Source organism: Borostomias antarcticus, assembly GCF_949987555.1.
Source record: "Borostomias antarcticus genome assembly, chromosome: 18".
NCBI lineage: Eukaryota > Metazoa > Chordata > Actinopteri > Stomiiformes > Stomiidae > Borostomias > Borostomias antarcticus.
The window spans coordinates 22,281,100-22,302,006 of NC_140251.1; the positions used below are offsets into that span (position 1 = coordinate 22,281,100).

The 20,907-nt window shown below is 46.3% G+C and overlaps 2 protein-coding genes across 2 annotated transcripts in view; both read left to right on the top strand.

Moving 5' to 3' along the window:
• The window catches only part of LOC311320621 (peroxisomal succinyl-coenzyme A thioesterase-like), a 30,137-nt gene extending 22,339 nt beyond the window's left edge, over positions 1-7,798 (top strand). Inside the window, exons 9-12 of the mRNA XM_084452416.1 lie at positions 5,802-5,895; positions 6,012-6,092; positions 6,356-6,494; positions 7,482-7,798. Of these exons, the coding sequence (XP_084308542.1) occupies positions 5,802-5,895; positions 6,012-6,092; positions 6,356-6,494; positions 7,482-7,612 (445 nt within the window). The 3' untranslated portion in view covers positions 7,613-7,798. The remainder of the gene's footprint in view (positions 1-5,801; positions 5,896-6,011; positions 6,093-6,355; positions 6,495-7,481) is intronic.
• A 740-nt stretch (positions 7,799-8,538) lies between these two features.
• Positions 8,539-20,907, top strand: part of LOC311320970 (metabotropic glutamate receptor 8-like) — a gene marked incomplete at both ends in the record, with an annotated part of 311,989 nt that continues 299,620 nt past the window's right edge. The window contains 2 exons of the mRNA XM_084452837.1: positions 8,539-8,709; positions 14,255-14,989. Coding sequence (XP_084308963.1) covers positions 8,539-8,709; positions 14,255-14,989 — 906 coding nt within the window. The remainder of the gene's footprint in view (positions 8,710-14,254; positions 14,990-20,907) is intronic.

Consider the following 20,907-nt stretch of genomic DNA (forward strand, 5'->3'; position numbering starts at 1 on the left):
CCTGGGGTTAAAGAAAGTTGCTAATGTACCGTTGAGAGTTTCTTGTCGTTTTTTGCCTGTTCGTTTCCTTGTTTTTGTTTTTCTTCCTTTGTCTTGTCAAACACTGTTTCCGTTTTTGTCTTGTTTTAGTATGGAAGTTGATATGTTATATTTTGGTGTCTTATAATTCCTATGTGGGATGGGCCACTTAAAGTGGCTTGACACGAAAATAAACCATTCATTCATTCATAAAACAGTCTTCATGGTCAGGGTATCATCGTATAATTCCTTATTCCATAATAATTTCAAAACGAATAAACTGTAAATCGACCATAATTCTGTTTTTTGTGTCTAAACCAATAATGGAAACACCTCTTCCAAAATGGCCTTTTTTTGGTTCTCGGCTCGTTCCTTTTATCATTATTCCCTTTGGGACTGAAGAATGTGCCCACAGTTGTCTATCGCGGTATATTCATTATTTGGTTTCGAGCCGTGAAATGGATAAATGAAATCACGTGGTCTGTTGGTCACGTGGTCCAGTCTAGCAATAATGGAAAAAACACTTTCAAAATGTGGTTCTCCGTCCGTTCCTTTTATCATTATTCCTTTTGGGACTGAAGAATGTACCCACAGTTATCTATCACTATATTCATTATTTTGTTCCGAACGGTGAAATGAATAAATGGAATCACGTGGTCTGTTGGTCACGTGGCCCAGTCTAGCTTCACGGGAAGTGAAAAAACGTGTTCAAACATTACAAAATAAAAGTCCATTGCATTGAATGGCCATCTTTCAAAGTTTAATTAACACGCAGGTAGCGTATATATATATATATATATATATATATATATATATATATATGGATGGATTTAATGTACACACTATTTTATTTAGTTAAAGTGTGAATTAATAGCCTGGAAATAGCAAGTGCTGTTGCCGCGCTGGTCAGTTTACTAAGATGACCAGCAGAAGTCCCTGTTTAGCAGGGGTGTAGTGGTGACTAAATAGCCTACGTGGGTAAACTCTGAGTAGCCTAAAGAAGTGGGTATATACAGTTTTTACATTAGTGGTGTTTAAAGAAGGGAGTAGGCCTATACTGTGGATAAAGAAGTGGATAGACCCCATGAAGACCCTCCACTACACCACTGTTGTTTACCATATCTGCCAGAGCTGGTATCGATACTGTGTCGGTCTGTCATCTGTTACTATCATGGCTGCAAAATGTCCTCAAACTGATATGAGGAAATTAACTTGATAAGTCGCGCTGTCATCCTCCCCAGACACCTGTGTGAAATGGACCAGTGGCACAGATGACATGTAGTGATGACACTATATGTAGTTTTACTTCAATGCGTGCTGTACTTATGTATGGATGTTTTTATGTGAGTATAGGTGCCTCAGCATCCTGAATATGTAACAAAAATATTCCAATGAAACACAATAGATGCTGATCACTGTCCGTTTTGTTATTTTGAGTGATATAACACAACTCTCAGCTTGTGCAAGTTGTGAGGTTTGCCCATACCATGATCCCTCAGTGAAATAAGAGTTATGACCAAATTCAATCATCTTTGTGGGCATTAACAGTCAATCTTGGAACTACAGTGAAATGTAGCTGCAGGCTCCGTGATGTGCTATTATGGATATACATACCCGCTGTGTTATGTACATGCTATAGCTTTGAATAAATAATCCCGGGGGTGAGATATACAATACTGTTGTCTGCATTTACATGTGTGGTGATGTCATATCAATCAATCAATCAATCAATCAAAGCTTTATTTGTATAGCGCATTTCATACCCAGAGGCAACACAATGCGCTTTACAGAGAACAAGGGAGGTGGGCATACGACCCACTCTCTACATATTCCAGAGGGAAGCAAAAAAACAGTATCACCCGGGGGCCAGATAAGTGAGCTGTAAAAATTCTTCCCTGACCCCTCTCAACAAGGCGATCGAGCAATCTCCAGGAGTATGTTTGTCTACCGGCTAAGAACATTTATAAAGCAATACATTAAATTACATTTCAGAGTAGGAGAGGCTAAAAGCATCATAGGAGAGAGAACATTCTACAGACATGCTACGACATCCACAGCAGACACGGGGGTATCTATCGGACTCCGGGAGGTCTGCTGGTGACAGTGGGGCATCCACTGGACCTGGTTAGAAGATAGGAGGGAGAGAGAGAGGCACTAGGTCTTGGTGTAGTCATGGACTCAGACCTACATTTCAACAGCCACATTAAGTCAATTACAAAGTCAGCCTACTATCACCTGAAGAATATATCAAGGATCAAAGGATTTATGTCCCAGAAGGATTTGGAAAAACTTGTCCATGCGTTTATCTTCAGTAGACAAGACTAGTGTAACGGCATGTATACAGGTCTCTCTAAAAAATCGATCAGACAGCTGCAGCTGATTCAGAACGCTGCTGCTCGAGTCCTCACTAAGACTAAGAAAGTGGAGCATATCACACCAGTACTAAGGTCTTTACACTGGCTTCCTGTCTGTCAAAGAATTGACTTTAAAATACTGCTGTTGGTTTATAAAGCACTGAATGGTCTAGGGCCAAAATATATCTCTGATCTGCTCATATGCTATGAACCATCCAGACCCCTCAGGTCGTCTGGCACAGGCTTGCTTTCTGTCCCCAGAGTTAAAACAAAACATGGAGAAGCAGCATTCAGTTTTTATGCTCCACATATCTGGAACAAACTTCCAGAAAACTGCAGGTCTGCTGCAACTCTTGGTTCTTTTAAAACAAGCCTGAAGACTTTTCTTTTTGCCACTGCTTTCTAAGAGGAGCTATGTTTATCAGTATACTGCACTGTAACTTTTATTCCTGTATTCTATTTGTCCTGCTTTTTGTTTAAATGTCTATAATGACTTGCTTTTTGTTTTAATGCTTTTAATTTGTCCTGCCTTTTGTTTTAAATGTCTATAATGTCTTTCTTTTTGTTTTAATGCTTTTAATGTCTCATGTAAAGCACCTTGAATTGCCCTGTGGCTGAAATGTGCTATATAAATAAACTTGCCTTGCCTTGCCTAGGGAGAAGGAACAGCAGAACAGGGTTAGTAGCACATAGAGCCAAACAGACCACACAGATATTGAAACAGGCAACCTGGGGCAAGCTCCTGGAGTATATTTGTCTAATGGCTAAGAACATTTAACAATACATTCAATTAAATTTTCAGAGCAAGAAAGGCTAAGAGCATCAGGTCCAGGCCTAAGCCGGATGTGGACTGATGTGTGTCTGTGTGTACGTGTGTGTGTACTAAATACTACGATATCCACAGCTCCACAGCTGACACTGGACCTGGTTAGGGGATAGGAGGGAGAGAGAGAGAGAGAGGCACTAGGGGAGGCAGAAAACGGTTAGTAGCACACTGAGTCATTGAAGCAACACAGCTGTCAGAACAGAACAAGCCTGTTTCAGGGTAACCAGCTTCTGTACACTACTTGATATACATACATTGCATAGCAGGATAAATACCAATGTATACAGAGGATGCACATATACACTAGATATTCTGACACACTAGATATAGTGGCACTGTATACATTAGTTGAACTCATCCAGGTGCCGGCTGGCTTGTGGGAAGAAGCTCTTCCTGAGTCTGTGTTTGCCATATGTGTGCGGTACCTTTTCCCTGACCAAAGAAGAGAGAACAGTCCATTGCCTGGGTGGCTGGGATCCTTCAGGATTCTGTTGGCCTCGGTCTTGCACCTTCTAGTGTAGATGTCCTCAAGGTGGGGGAGTGGCCCCCTAAGGTACATTCAGTCGACCACACCACTCTCTGTAGGGCCTTGTGATCCTGTGTGCTGCTGCTCCAGACTGATAAATGTAGACTATATTTTATCATCAGTACATTGATAATGGGGTCTGCCCTACAGTAGGTGCTAAAAGCTACCTAGACACCTACTGTAGGTTATTGCTGGTGGAACATGTCACACAAACTAGTTCAGGAGGGTTAAACTTCCTAGGTCAGACAAATCAGATCTAAAAGACAGATCTAAAATCAGGATTGGCTCTTCCTAATAACAATCCACACAGGTGCATGTATGATTGACCCAAGATATGTAGGAGCATGGAAGGATCATCACCCTACTGGTGCCTATGCTAGTGAGCTCAAGTAGATTAGGTCAAGATGTAGGCTAGGGGTGATTCATGGTGGGTAGGGTCTATCAGAAGGAGCTCACATCATCCTGGGTTCTTGGGGTCTATCTTGAAGAGTAGGGGTCATCCTTGCTTGCAGGGTTTGGTGTTAGGCCTACCCTGCCTGCAGCAGCAGGATCATGAACGCCTCAAACAGGAGAACAGTTAGCTGGAGGAGCCTCTTTGCCCCAAGAAGTAGATCATGTCTGCATCTCGACTGTCCCATATTCAATGCATTCACCAAAGAACCCTGGGTATAAAGGATTCATTTAATAAAGTTGAAATTTAAAAGCAAGGCTTTGGTTTTGTGGTGGCGATGGGCTTGTTTAAAATTCCAAGATTGACTGTTAATGCCAACAAAGATGATTGAATTTGGTCATAACTCTTATTTCACTGAGGGCAAACCTCTCAACTTGCACAAGCTGAGAGTTGTGTTATATCACTCAAAATAACAAAACGGACAGTGATCGGCATTGTGTTTCATGGGGATATTTCTGTTACATATTCAGGATGCTGAGGCACCTATACTCACATAAAAACATCCATACATAAGTACAGCACGCATTGAAGTAAAACTACATGTCATCTGTGCCACTGGTCCATTTCACACAGGTGTCTGGGGAGGATGACAGCGCGACTTATCAAGTTAATTTCCTCATATCAGTTTGAGGACATTTTGCAGCCATGATAGTAACAGATGACAGACCGACACAGTATCGATACCAGCTCTGGCAGATATGGTAAACAACAGTGGTGTAGTGGAGGGTCTTCATGGGGTCTATCCACTTCTTTATCCACAGTATAGGCCTACTCCCTTCTTTAAACACCACTAATGTAAAAACTGTAACATATACCCACTTCTTTACTCAGAGTTTACCCACGTAGGCTATTTAGTCACCACTACACCCCTGCTAAACAGGGACTTCTGCTGGTCATCTTAGTAAACTGACCAGCGCGGCAACAGCACTTGCTATTTCCAGGCTATTAATCCACACTTCAACTAAATAAAATAGTGTGTACATTAAATCAATCCATCCATATATATATATATATATATATATATATATATATATATATATATATACGCTACCTGCGTGTTAATTAAACCTTGAAAGATGGCCATTCAATGCAATGGACTTTTATTTTGTAATGTTTGAACACGTTTTTTCACTTCCCGTGAAGCTAGACTGGGCCACGTGACCAACAGACCACGTGATTCCATTTATTCATTTCACCGTTCGAAACAAAATAATGAATATAGTGATAGATAACTGTGGGTACATTCTTCAGTCCCAAAAGGAATAATGATAAAAGGAACGGACGGGGAACCACATTTTGAAAGTGTTTTTTCCATTATTGCTAGACTGGACCACGTGACCAACAGACCACGTGATTTCATTTATCCATTTCACGGCTCGAAACCAAATAATGAATATACCGCGATAGACAACTGTGGGCACATTCTTCAGTCCCAAAGGGAATAATGATAAAAGGAACGAGCCGAGAACCAAAAAAAGGCCATTTTGGAAGAGGTGTTTCCATTATTGGTTTAGACACAAAAAACAGAATTATGGTCGATTTACCGTTTATTCGTTTTGAAATTATAATGGAATAAGGAATTATACGATGATACCCTGACCCTTCATGTTCTGTGCCTCCACCCAGGGACGTCGGGAACATTCGCTATGATGAGGAGAACCGAGTGATCTACCGCAATCTACTCCTACCCATTCCAGATGACCCCTTGAAAAAAGTGGATGTGAGTCAAAGTCAAACTGTTAACTTTTCCACCCCCTCATTTGTCCTCTCTGTGTTGCCATTTTAAATCAGGCTCTACTGAAGCAGGCCTGAAGTGTTGTGTCATCGTGTCACCAGGTGGGACGGCTCAGGTGTCCTGTTTTAATGGTGGTTGGTGAGGATGACCAGAACTGGCCAGCGTCAGAGTCAGCAGAAGACGTGAGTGTTTCTTCTCGCCATCCCAGATCCAGTCCAACGGACTGTGCTGAAGCTCAAGGGGTTCAGGAGAGCTCAGCCTATTTCAGCTTGGTGATATACTGTATTAATCCCTACAGTATATTGTACATGGTTATGTTATGTCAGACCTTTGGAAAGACTTGATAGTTCCTCTGCTTCTCTCTGATTGGTAGATGAGGCAGGTGATGGTGAGCACAGGGGACAGTCACCTGCTGATAGTTCCTCTGCTTCTCTCTGATTGGTAGATGAGGCAGATGATGGCGAGGGCAGGGAACGGTCACCTACTGACGGTCCTGTCCTACCCCGGCGCCGGTCACCTGATTGAGCCTCCCTACACCCCTCACGTCCGCGCCAGCAACTTCATGGCTGGGAGCACAAAGAAGGGTATGTTTGGTTCTGACTTGTGTTTGGTTCTGACTTGTTTGGTTCTAAATTGTGTTTGGTTCTGACTTGTGTTTGGTTCTGACTTGTGTTTGGTTCTGACTTGTTTGGTTCTGACTTGTGTTTGGTTCTGACTTGTGTTTGGTTCTGACTTGTGTTTAGTTCTGGCTTGTGTTTGGTTCTGGCTTGTGTTTGGTTCTGACTTGTGTTTGGTTCTAACTTGTGTTTGGTTCTAACTTGTGTTTGGTTCTAACTTGTGTTTGGTTCTAACTTGTGTTTGGTTCTAACTTGTGTTTGGTTCTAACTTGTGTTTGGTTCTAACTTGTGTTTGGTTCTAACTTGTGTTGTGTGCATGCGTGTGAACAGACATGTTCTGATCTTGTATTCTGCGTTGTGTTAAAGAATCCCACATCCGCTCACAGGATGGCTGTTTCCCAGATTGGTGTGTTTATGTTGACGCTGCACCTTAGACGTGCTGCAGCTCTCCGTCGTGGCGCTAGAAACCGCTCTGGGAAGCTCTGGCTGTGCTCCATTGTGCAGTAAATGCAGACTGGGAAGAATGTATGAATGCTAGCATGGTAATATCATCCAGTGACAACACTCTTCACTGGGAGTAGGGACTAACAACACCTTCTGTGGGGTGAAAAGTGGGCGCATCACTAACACTGCGTGGAAGTGTGTGTGTGCATGGATATATGTGTTTGTTGCGTGTAGCTATTTAAGTCTTTTATCAGTCTGTCGGTGGAGAGTCTAGTCCTACGTTGCCATCTTCAGTCATCCTCCATACTGTATCTCCATGTGTTTTGTACAAGTAATACAGTACAATCTGTGATCATCTGTCAACATCTTTGTTTGCCAAAACGTATAGATTGACATAGTTAAACAAGACAAACATGCATTAGGAAAACCTATTCAAATGACTACCCTGTTTGGCATTGTGTGTCAGATTGAGTTGAGACCTGAGATGTTTCCCTGCTGTTGTGGTTGCAGTGCTGGCGCTCTGGGGAGGAGAGACCGCCCCACACAGCCACGCCCAGGAAGACTCCTGGAAGAAGACCCTGGACTTCCTGGAGGAGCAGCTGTACCGCAGCGCAGGGCCAGACACGCGCTCACGTCTCTGAGGAACCAATGGGCTGAGCTCCCTCACACCCAGGACACAGGAACCAATGGGCTGAGCTCCCTCACACCCAGGACACAGGAACCAATGGGCTGAGCTCCCTCACACCCAGGACACAGGAACCAATGGGCTGAGCTCCCTCACACCCAGGACACAGGAACCAATGGGCTGAGCTCCCTCACACCCAGGACACAGGAACCAATGGGCTGAGCTCCCTCACACCCAGGACACGGGAACCAATGGGCTGAGCTCCCTCACACCCAGGACACGGGAACCAATGGGCTGAGCTCCCTCACACCCAGGACACAGGAACCAATGGGCTGAGCTCCCTCACACCCAGGACACGGGAACCAATGGGCTGAGCTCCCTCACACCCAGGACACAGGAACCAATGGGCTGAGCTCCCTCACACCCAGGACACGGGAACCAATGGGCTGAGCTCCCTCACACCCAGGACACAGGAACCAATGGGCTGAGCTCCCTCACACCCAGGACACAGGAACCAATGGGCTGAGCTCCCTCACACCCAGGACACAGGACAAGAGAACACAGGATTTTATTGATGATAAACATTTTCATTGATTTATCGTAACGAAGAACTGTTTAATTTGGGTGTTTAATTTGGGTGTGATGTATTTTGATTTCTGGCTGGAGTTTGCAAAAATAAATCTGTTTATGAAGAGTAATGATCTATACACAAGATAAACCATTATAATATACTGTAATTGTACTAGGGAAGTAATTCAACACATGTTTTTCTTTACACCCTCGACTTAGACCGTAGTTGTCTAATATTGTTTTCGCTTTTATCACAAATATCCATATTCATGAATAAAAAATAAAAAAACTCAGGACCCGGGGTTCTTTACGTTGGCCACGCAGTGACACACATTGCACACAGTGACGGAGACATGGCACAGTGACGGAGACATGGCGCACAGTGACGGAGACATGGCGCACAGTGACGGAGACATGGCGCACAGTGACGGAGACATGGCGCACAGTGACGGAGACATGGCGCACAGTGACGGAGACATGCCACACAGTGACGGAGACATGGCACACAGTGACGGAGACATGGCACACAGTGACGGAGACATGGCACACACACGTAACTTTAGGTGTCGCCGGTGGAAATTGCTCCCTGCATTTCTCCCATCCAAGCCGTCCTCCTCCAGGAGCAGTGGGCAGCCATCGTTCATGGCGCCCGGGGACCAGGTCCAAGTGTTTAGTCCAGGTCTTGGCTAGGGACCGAACTGAAGAACATCTGTTGTTCTGCATGTTTTTTCGTATTTTGTTCATTGTGAGGAAACCTAACAAAGGGGAGAACGTGTAAACTCTTCACAGAAAGGCCAGGTGACCTTTCTGTTAAAAAAAGGTGCCGCACATGAGTGATTTCTTGCTCAAGGAGACTTGGGCACACTGTCAGGAGCTGGGGACGAACCGGGGACTTTGCGATCCTCAGCCGACGCTCTACCTCCTGAGCTACGTGCCGCCCGTATTAGTAACCTCAGCCAATTGCAAATTATCAGAAATTAATAACATCCAATGTTTTTACATTGTAATTGCATTTTTGATAACTGGCTGCATAATAATAATGAAATACAATACGAAGGCTGCGTTCCGAATCTTACTACCAGTACCAACTACAGCTGCCCTTAGAAAGTACCTCTTACTACCAGTACCTACTACAGCTGCCCTTAGAAAGTACTTCTACCAGTACCTACTACAGCTGCCCTTAGAAAGTACTTCTACCAGTACCTACTACAGCTGCCCTTAGAAAGTACTTCTACCAGTACCTACTACAGCTGCCCTTAGAAAGTACTTCTACCAGTACCAACTACAGCTGCCCTTAGAAAGTACCTCTACCAGTACCAACTACAGCTGCCCTTAGAAAGTACCTCTACCAGTACCAACTACAGCTGCCCTTAGAAAGTACTTCTTACTACCAGTACCAACTACAGCTGCCCTTAGAAAGTACTTCTACCAGTACCTACTACAGCTGCCCTTAGAAAGTACTTCTACCAGTACCTACTACAGCTGCCCTTAGAAAGTACCTCTTACTACCAGTACCTACTACAGCTGCCCTTAGAAAGTACTTCTACCAGTATCTACTACAGCTGCCCTTAGAAAGTACTTCTACCAGTACCTACTACAGCTGCCCTTAGAAAGTACTTCTACCAGTACCTACTACAGCTGCCCTTAGAAAGTACTTCTACCAGTACCTACTACAGCTGCCCTTAGAAAGTACTTCTACCAGTACCTACTACAGCTGCCCTTAGAAAGTACTTCTACCAGTACCTACTACAGCTGCCCTTAGAAAGTACTTCTACCAGTACCTACTACAGCTGCCCTTAGAAAGTACTTCTACCAGTACCTACTACAGCTGCCCTTAGAAAGTACCTCTTACTACCAGTACCTACTACAGCTGCCCTTAGAAAGTACTTCTACCAGTATCTACTACAGCTGCCCTTAGAAAGTACTTCTACCAGTACCTACTACAGCTGCCCTTAGAAAGTACTTCTACCAGTACCTACTACAGCTGCCCTTAGAAAGTACTTCTACCAGTACCTACTACAGCTGCCCTTAGAAAGTACTTCTACCAGTACCTACTACAGCTGCCCTTAGAAAGTACTTCTACCAGTACCTACTACAGCTGCCCTTAGAAAGTACTTCTACCAGTATCTACTACAGCTGCCCTTAGAAAGTACTTCTACCAGTATCTACTACAGCTGCCCTTAGAAAGTACGTACTTTGCAAGCATAGGCATCCAATTGGGACATACTACCTTGTCATAACATTGCACCTTGAAATGTGCCCACATCCGTCGCTGTCCATAACGCAACATTAGTCTACAGCTGTCACAATGCGCACAGGATTGTGGGTCAGAATAGCCAGAAAAGCCTGCTGGCTTGCATACTGCAAAATATGACCGGATGTAGTAGGACATCCTGGTATTTTTGCCATACTGCATGTGGCATACTATGTATTGGGACATACTACATCCTGTTTTGGCATACTATATAGTAGGGTAGTATGCGATTCGGAACGCAGCCCTGGGCTTTTCTTGGCTCAACGATATTGCCTTAAAGTCGCACTGAAACAGATGTTTGAGATCATCTAACTTCAGTAGTTTGACGTATTTCAGACGCAAACAAGCTATGAGGGCGGGACATGCGTTTAGAGGAATTTGATTGGAACATTGACAAGTGGACGGGTTTTAAGAACTTTAGACAGATTCGATAGGAGGATAGCGTTGATTGACGGGTGGATGTTGTGAGATTATTGGCCTAAAATCTAAGGTACCTGTTGTCGTCATTGCACGTGACCTACCGTTTACCGTTGTAAGTTTTTTGGGCATACATCGTTGAATAGGTGAACACTATGACCAATTATGTGAACCAAAATGGGACAGAATGCTTTTTTTTAAATTTCAGTGCGACTTTAAACATGAAATAACCTCGCCTCAAAATAATAAACAATAAAGGACCAAACTGTAAGATAATTTACAATAACTACGTTGATCCTACATTGATTCAGTTGCCTGCTTTATTTATTTCACAGTTCATCTGTTCTGGCTGTTCATGGTATTTCTACTTAGGCTGGTCAACTGCTAGAATATTAAACCACACAACTGTCGCCTATGACTGGTTCTGCCCACAAGATGGCGCCATACTACTACATTTGCCCATCCCTCCATAGGCTACTTCACCATATCTACCTTGCAACGTTACAATACTTCCCTTGTGTGTGTGTGTGTGTGGACAGTGGACCCCTGGCAGTTGTGCTGCCTCTCAAAGGCTGGATGAGGCCAGCAGCCTCTATACGGGTGTCTTCCGCGTGCTGATCTGCCTGTCTGGACGTCCTGGACCCTCAGACCAACACGCAGGCGAGGCCATCGACTTTGTTGGCTATGTTCGCAGCATGATATAGACATGCCATAATGTAGACAACGTGAATGTAGGCACATCAATAGCATCATATATCATTGCAGAAATAGCCTACATGTCAGATGCGTCATGCACGCTACATACGGCTAACATTACGATCAAATCAATTGGAGAGAAATTGTCACATAAATTGCGTTCCGGTAACTATCTCTTTCTTTATCAGCATTCAACAGTCAGTCATGTTGTGTTCCAATATATCCAGTTGCATGAGAGTCGGTCGACCAATCACGGCCGCGTGGGAGTGCTGGGTGATGCGCTGCTCTCTCAGCCTCAGCACCACAGCTCTCAGCCTCAGCACCACAGGCTCGCAGCGTCAGAGAGAGAGAGCAGCCATCGACAGGTAAGCATCACTATTCCTACTATTATAGTCTAGTAAATCCGAATGTGAAGGCGATCAGCATGCATGGGGAATTCCTCATTCAAGAAGTTTATATGCACCAAGATGTTTTCTCTTCCCACCTCAGCTATGGAGATAAACTAGTTTCCAATAATCACTTTAAGTAGACTGACGTTTTATTCAATGTGAATATAAACTATTCGGGGATATAATCTCCTCCGGCACACACGGACTTTGAGGATGGAGGGTTTGCTACACTTCTTAATTTGAAGGAACACTTGGGGAACAAATGGATCTTCAGTGTAGCCTCCTATAGAGAGCTGTTTTCTGTCATGACCGATAGCGTCAAAATCGAATACAGGGAAGAGAGCAATCTAACTTTGAAAAGTAGCCTGTAGCCTAGCCTACTAGAGACTGCCAGAAGAGACACTAACTCATATTGTGTCACATAATGTTGGCTTCAGTTTAGTCGGAAATATCCACAGTGAATTATGAAACAGACAGATAAAGCACAGCATGTGTAAATTGATCCTCATTTGAATGGTCACTTTATCGGAAGCATAATAACAGCAGATTGTGGTCATAAGCAATAAGCGCAGTACACAAAAAACAAAAACAAGACCAGGTCAAAATCTCCTGGATGTCTGGACCTGAGGGTGGATGTCTGGACCTGAGGGTGGATGTTTGGACCTGAGGGTGGATGTTTGGACCTGAGGGTGGATGTCTGGACCGGAGGGTGGATGTCTGGACCTGAGGGTGGATGTCTGAACCTGAGGGTGGATGTCTTGACCTGAGGGTGGATGTTTGGACCTGAGGGTGGATGTCTGGACCGGAGGGTGGATGTCTGGACCTGAGGGTGGATGTCTGAACCTGAGGGTGGATGTTTGGACCTGAGGGTGGATGTCTGGACCTGAGGGTGGATGTCTGGACCCAGGGTGGATGTCTTATTCTACCTCCCAGAGGGCAACATGGGGGCGTTTTAATGTTTCAAGAAAAAAGGTATAGTTTACCTGTAGACCACTGTACAATTGACCTAGTTTTGGTTATCTTCATTCATGAGCATGCAGCTGTCCAAGCTCCTGGTTTTGGGCGTGCTTCAGGGGCCCTCAGCGAGTTGGCAGACTGAACAGCCAGGCCACTGAACATCTGTAACAGAGGATGTCATGTTGACCGGTCGACAGTAGGTCCTTTCCAAAATGGTGACTTGTTTCAAACAAACATGTAGGGCAGTGCATTTGTTGTGTGTGACAATTTTAGACAAGATCTCGATTCTCGGTAAGACTTAATGGCGTTCAATTTTGATGTTGCCATAGGGCATGAATAAATAGGTTTTTAAATTCACATCAGGGCAAGTAATCTGTGTCTTTGCATATGCAAAGAGACAGATTACAGATTATAGGCCTACTGTACAATAATATGAATCTTTGATGCTTTTCTTATCAATATTCTCAGCTCAGCAGAGTTTGTGCAGATGTGACAACATGCACAGATGTGACAACATGCACAGATGTGACAACATGCACAGCGCACGTCTGGAGATTCTCCTGTTTCAAAGGAATCTTCCCTGTCTTGTTGTTTGTCTGTTCCTATTCCATGTTGAGCGTGTGTGTGTGTGTGTGTGTGTGTGTGTGTGCGTGCGTGCGTGCGTGTGTGTGCGTGTGTGCGTGCGTGTGTGCGTGTGTGCGTGTGTGCGTGTGTGCGCGTGTGTGTGTGTCAGAGAAAAGAAGAGAGAGGAGAGGGAAGGAGGAATAAAGAAACTGAAAGACATGTCTGGATGTGTGTGAATGCGTGTGTGTGCATGTTTGCGTGCGTGTGCGCGTGTGTGTATGTCTGGATATGTGTGTGTGTGTGTGTGTGTGTGTGTGTGTTTGTGTGTGTGTGTGTGTGTGTGTGTGTGTGTGTGTGTGTGTGTGAGTGTGTGCTGCATGTCCTGGATGTTTTAATACGCTGTGCTTGTATCTAGAGAGAGCTGTGCTTGTATCTAGAGAGAGCTGTGCTTGTATCTAGAGAGAGCTGTGCTTGTATCTAGAGAGAGCTGTGCTTGTATCTAGAGAGAGCTGTGCTTGTATCTAGAGAGAGTGCTCAGCCCTCCAGAAGGTATCAGATGGATCTCTCTCTCTCTCTCTCTCTCTCTCTCTCTTGTTTCACCCAGCTCAGAGAAAGATGCTTTGAGAATGTGAAGCTCAGGACCCCAGAGTGACAACGCTGTTTGATTGGCCAGAGAGAGAAGCTCCGCCCCTCCTGCACCCACACCGAGAGAGAAGCTCCGCCCCTCCTGCGCCCACACCGAGAGAGAAGCTCCGCCCCTCCTGCGCCCAACCGCGCTCCAGCTCCAGCCCACCCCCGTCCTTGCCTCCAGGGATGCCTGCGGTGTGCCCCAGGGATACTGTCCACCCCAGAGGCAGCCCCTCGTAGGCTCCGCCCCAGACCCCGCGCCACCCTGGTGAGGGGGGCACCCATGGTCACCCCACCACACACGCCCTCCACCGCCACCGCCACCCCACCACCGCCCAGCAGAACCCCGCCATCGGGACGTCCCGGCCCACCCCACCACCGCTCAGCTCCTCCCACCATGGCTGGACCGCCTGAGCGCCCCGCCCTCTCCCGCCGCTGCTTCCTTTTCCTGCTGGCGGTTAAGATGGCCGCTGCCCAGAAGCCCACCGTGGACTCCCAGCAGCCCTTGCAGGAGTACGCCCACTCCATCCGCCTGGACGGCGACATCATGCTGGGCGGCCTGTTCCCGGTGCACTCCCGCGGCGAGCGCGGCGTGCCCTGCGGCGAGCTGAAGAAGGAGAAGGGCATCCATCGCCTGGAGGCCATGATGTTCGCCATCGACCTCATCAACAAGGACCCGGAGCTGCTGCCCAACGTGACGCTGGGGGCGCGCATCCTGGACACCTGCTCGCGGGACACCTACGCGCTGGAGCAGTCGCTCACCTTCGTCCAGGCGCTCATCGAGAGGGACGGCTCGGACGTGCGCTGCGCCAACGGGGACCCGCCCGTCTTCGCCAAGCCGGACAAGGTGGTGGGCGTGATCGGGGCGGCCGCCAGCTCCGTGTCCATCATGGTGGCCAATATCCTGCGACTCTTCAAGGTAAGAATCCTTTATTTTGGCGGAGGGGGGGGGGGGGGGGGGGGTATTCAAAGCCTTTTGAATATCTTTGCGTTTGTGTGCAGGTCTTGGTTCCAGTCTGCTACTAACACTTGGTTCATTCAATCGAAGGGGATTTGATTATCACTTGTTGAGTTGGGTGTTCTTTTGTAGCGCAGGATTTGACATCACGGTTGATGACGTTTGCCGTTTTTCTGTGAATGTTCTCTGCGTGTTTTAGCTGGGTTGGTAGTAGTTCTGCCGTCAGGGACATCCGTTTGGCTTTGTGACGTCGTTCTGTGAGCTCGGAGCCTTGCCCTTTGTACCGACACCCCTCTTCTTCTCCCTAGCTAGTGACGGGCCTTTTGTTGGAAACGGAATGGTTTGCTTGACACAACTTCATCATCTTGTCATGCTACACAGTGTCAATGGAAATGAGGCAGACGCCCTATCGAGGAGACAGACACTACACACCTGGGTGATTCTCTATTGAAACAGACACTACACACCTGGGTGATTCTCTATTGGAACAGACACTACACACCTGGGTGATTCTCTATTGAAACAGACACTACACACCTGGGTGATTCTCTATTGGAACAGACACTACACACCTGGGTGATTCTCTATTGAAACAGACACTACACACCTGGGTGATTCTCTATTGAAACAGACACTACACACCTGGGTGATTCTCTATTGGAACAGACACTACACACCTGGGTGATTCTCTATTGAAACAGACACTACACACCTGGGTGATTCTCTATTGAAACAGACACTACACACCTGGGTGATTCTCTATTGAAACAGACACTACACACCTGGGTGATTCTCTATTGGAACAGACACTACACACCTGGGTGATTCTCTATTGGAACAGACACTACACACCTGGGTGATTCTCTATTGAAACAGACACTACACACCTGGGTGATTCTCTATTGGAACAGACGGCGCTCAGCTGGGTGATTCTCTATTGGAACAGACACTACACACCTGGGTGATTCTCTATTGAAACAGACACTACACACCTGGGTGATTCTCTATTGGAACAGACGGCGCTCAGCTGTAACAGCCCTGTGAATGGAGGCAGTTCCTGTGCTGTCTGTCTGAGGGGGTGGAAGACGTACTATAGACGTACTATAGAGTAGATCTCTGAAATATACTCACAGGAGTGTGAACCTTTCAGTGTTGAACACCACAGTGCTCTAATGTCCGTGACTGACCAGTGGCACACACACACATGGCCAAACCTGTATAAACATGTATATAACACATATCACACAGTCCTACCATCATAGATATAGAGATCTTAGATATGGAGAGATACAGTCCTACCATCATAGATATAGAGATCTTAGATATGGAGAGATACAGTCCTACCATCATAGATATAGAGATCTTAGATATGGAGAGACACAGTCCTACCATCATAGATATAGAGATCTTAGATATGGAGAGACACAGTCCTACCATCATAGATATAGAGATCTTAGATATGGAGAGACAACATTGTGTCATTATGTTGTAGATATAGAGGTCTAGAGAGAGACGGAGTACAGAGAACATGATAGTCAAGTTTAATTTATATAGCAAATGTTATACAACAGACATACAGTAGACTCAATGTGCTTATAGATAAACATATAGGTAGACATGCACAGACCTGTCTCACACAGCCACTGCCCGTTATCGTTGTCAGCAGATATATGACAGAGGCAGCATGTATTCATACTGGAACCTGGAGAGAGACCCCCACTGGGAGATATCGACTTAGGTGGGATCTTGGGCCCAAAGCCTGGGCATGACCGTGTCGATGAAATAAGATGCTGATGGAATAGCGCAGCCACGCAGGCAGCGTCAGCGGTCAGGGGCAGAGGAGAGGAAGGACCTGACAGGCTGTGTTTAAAGATGCTGCCCTTAAGAAGTGGACGGTGTAAAGAGCCATCTGCTCGCTAGCTACACCAGTAAACCGCGTCCCCTCGTTTCAAGAGTACTCAAATCCGCCGCCACCTGCGTCCCACTCCAGGCCGAGCGCCCTCTCCTCAGACACGCCTCAGTGATCACGCTCAGAAAGCCTCTCCGGGCCCGTGTCCTAGCTCACAAACCGGACACGCAAGCTCACGTTTCACAGTCCACGGGCTCACAGAAACAGACTAACCTTGCTTTCCTGAGCATCGATTAGCATGCTGAGCCCGAGCCACTCACGGCCCTGGTCATGGAATGGATATGCACAGCGCCGTCTCCACAGATGACCACTCCTGGGACCTGCTTTCTCCTCAGCTCTGTTGCCAGGCTCAGCTTTCATCCTCCCAGGCCCCCTCCTGCTCCCCCGCTGGGACTGTGGTCTGCAGCATTCACTCTCAGCTCCTCATTGACTCCATGGGTGAGAGGAAACATCACACCAAGCTGTCAGACCAAACGGTGACTGACGCAGCTAATCAAGCGGGAAGTCACTAGCAGAGTAGAGAGACGAGAGTAGAGAGACCAGAGTAGAGAGACCAGGCACTTTGAAGTTCCCAGTGGCTCTCTGGTGCTCAGGAGGAATACAGTATGTATAGGCACCTGTTTATGCAGCTGCATGTCCGTGCACAGAGTAAGGGAACAGAGTAAGGGAACAGGGTAAGGGAACAGGGTAAGGGAACAGAGTAAGGGAACAGAGTAAGGGAACAGAGTAAGGGAACAGGGTAAGGGAACAGGGTAAGGGAACAGAGTAAAGGAACAGAGTAAGGAACAGAGTAAGGGGACAGAGTAAGGGAACAGAGTAAGGGAACAGGGTAAGGGAACAGGGTAAGGGAACAGGGTAAGGGAACAGAGTAAGGGAACAGAGTAAGGGAACAGAGACAGTTCATTGAGACAGACTCCTACTGGTTCCTGGAGACGGAGACAGATTCCTACTGGTTCATGGAGACAGAGACAGATTTCTTCTGGTTCATGGAGACAGACTCCTACTGGTTCATGGAGACAGACTCCTACTGGTTCATGGAGACAGACTCCTACTGGTTCATGGAGACAGACTCCTACTGGTTCATGGAGACAGAGACAGAGTTCTTCTGGTTCATGGAGACAGACTCCTACTGGTTCATGGAGACAGACTCCTACTGGTTCATGGAGACAGGGTTAATGGTAGACCAGAGTGACCCAGGGAGGCGAACGCAGAGACAGGGGAACCGAGGAACCACAGGGGTGTTTAATGAGAAAGGGGAGGGGAAACGTGGGAAGGTGTGTGGTGGTTTTCCAGGGAGACAACGGGAGGGGCAGGGGGTCCAGGTAGGCACGGGAGGGGCAGGGGGTCCAGGTAGGCACGGGAGGGGCAGGGGGTCCAGGTAGGCACGGGAGGGGCAGGGGGTCCAGGTAGGCACGGGAGGGGCAGGGGTTCCTTAGGAAAACAACACAGACGAGGATGAGACACAAAACACGCTGGGAAAATGATCAGGCAACCATGCATCTGGCACCGGCAGGCTGGTCAGGCTTTTGTAGGGGTTGCTGCTCGTCAGTCTCAGGTGTGCTGATTGGAGATTGAGCCCAGGTGTGCCGTTGCCTAGCCAACACCCTAGTGGAGGTGGACGGCAGGTCGGAGCGCACAGCGAGCGCTGGTGATGCACTCCGGGACTCAGAGCGTGCTGGTAGAGTGCACTGAGCCCGCCCCATAACAGACAGATTCCTACTGGTTCATTGAGACAGATTCCTATTGGTTCATTAGGACAGAGGCAGATTCCTACTGGTTCATTGAGACAGATTCCTATTGGTTCATGAATAACAGACAGATTCCTACTGGGTCATGTAGACTGATTCCTATGGGTTCATGAGGACAGAGGCAGATTCCTGCTGGTTCATGAGGACAGAGACAGATTCCTACTTGTTCATGAATAAGAGACAGATTCCTACTTGTTCATGAATAAGAGACAGATTCCTACTTGTTCATGAATAAGAGACTGATTCCTATGGGTTCATGAGGACAGAGACAGATTTCTGCTGGTTCATAAGTATAGAGACAGATTCCTACTGGTTCATGAATAAGAGACAGATTCCTACTTGTTCATGAATAAGAGACAGATTCCTACTGGTTCATGAATAAGAGACAGATTCCTGCTGGTTCATAAGTATAGAGACAGATTCCTACTGGTTCATGAATAAGAGACAGATTCCTGCTGGTTCATAAGTATAGAGACAGATTCCTACTGGTTCATGAATAAGAGACAGATTCCTACTTGTTCATGAATAAGAGACAGATTCCTACTGGTTCATGAATAAGAGACAGATTCCTACTGGTTCATGAATAAGAGACAGATTCCTACTTGTTCATGAATAAGAGACAGATTCCTACTGGTTCATGAATAAGAGACAGATTCCTACTGGTTCATGAATAAGAGACAGATTTCTGCTGGTTCATGAATAAGAGACAGATTCCTACTGGTTCATGAATAAGAGACAGATTCCTACTTGTTCATGAATAAGAGACAGATTCCTACTTGTTCACGAATAAGAGACAGATTCCTGCTGGTTCATGAATAAGAGACAGATTTCTGCTGGTTCATGAATAAAAGACAGATTTCTGCTGGTTCATGAATAAAAGACAGATTCCTGCTGGTTCATGAATAAAAGACAGATTCCTGCTGGTTCATGAATAAGAGACAGATTTCTGCTGGTTCATGAATAAAAGACAGATTTCTGCTGGTTCATAAGTATAGAGACAGATTTCTGCTGGTTCATAAGTATAGAGACAGATTTCTGCTGGTTCATAAGTATAGAGACAGATTTCTGCTGGTTCATGAATAAGAGACAGATTCCTGCTGGTTCATAAGTATAGAGACAGATTCCTGCTGGTTCATAAGTATAGAGACAGATTCCTGCTGGTTCATAGCTGTGTCAGCTAGTATCAGCCTGTAGGGGAGCTCGTGTGTGTGGGGGCCCTCCCATGGCCCCTGACCCAGCAGGCCTGGCCTGCGCTGGGCGCTACATGTGCTTAATTCATGTGTAGTTGTCAGCTGGCCAGAGCAGCAGAAGGGGGTGTGGTCCAGTAGAATCATCCTCCAGTAAGATCAGCTGTTTGTTGACGAGTAAAAAGAAAAAGAAAAAAAAGTAATTAAGTTCCATTCCAACAAACTAAGAGACCCTCATTTGGCCAAAATACCCATCTTGACTGACATTCCGCAACCAAAACCCACTGAAAATCTTGACCAATCGCAAAATGAATGATAAGAACTGTCAGTGGAATAATTGTCTCCACAGAGCATGGAGATAATGAAGACGGACCACTGTGGGCCTATATGTGACAGAAACGCTTTAGTATGGCACAGTGACAAACATGCCCTGTACTAAATCAGTAATGACAGAGATAATTCATCTTTAATGGCGGAGGTGCCATGCTTGCTGAATTCATCGCTAGCTAAGAAAGGGTCTACCAAACATCAGTTATCTAAAATTAGCCATAGAAGACTCCAGGGAGTGAGCTAGGTTGTGCTGAAGTGGGTTTTTTCTCGCCTTCCCACCTCAAGTGTTGTTGCGGCGTTCCGACTCGGGAGGTGTGAGGAGCTGTGTTCTCCGGGGTGAGAACAGACCCGCTCTGCTGGAGGGATGGATATTTGGAGGGTTGGATATTTCACCAGAAGGTTGAGAAGTAAAAGCGTTCGGGCCTGCTGGTTTTGACCAGGCGTACGGCATGATGAGAGTCAGCTGGGAACTGCTGTATTAGTGGGTCTGATATTAAAGCAGATTGGAGCAGAGAAGCAGCCATACATTGTCAGGTGTAATTGTGAGCAGCCATACATTGTCAGGTGTAATTGTGAGGGGAGTGGTGCCGTGGTGCGTAGCGTTAACATAGCAGCATTGTTTTCGTCAGGCCTGACTGGCTGAATGGCTCTTCTTCTGTAATAACATGTCTGTGACGTTTCTCTTTCCACCATCCCTGAAGTCCC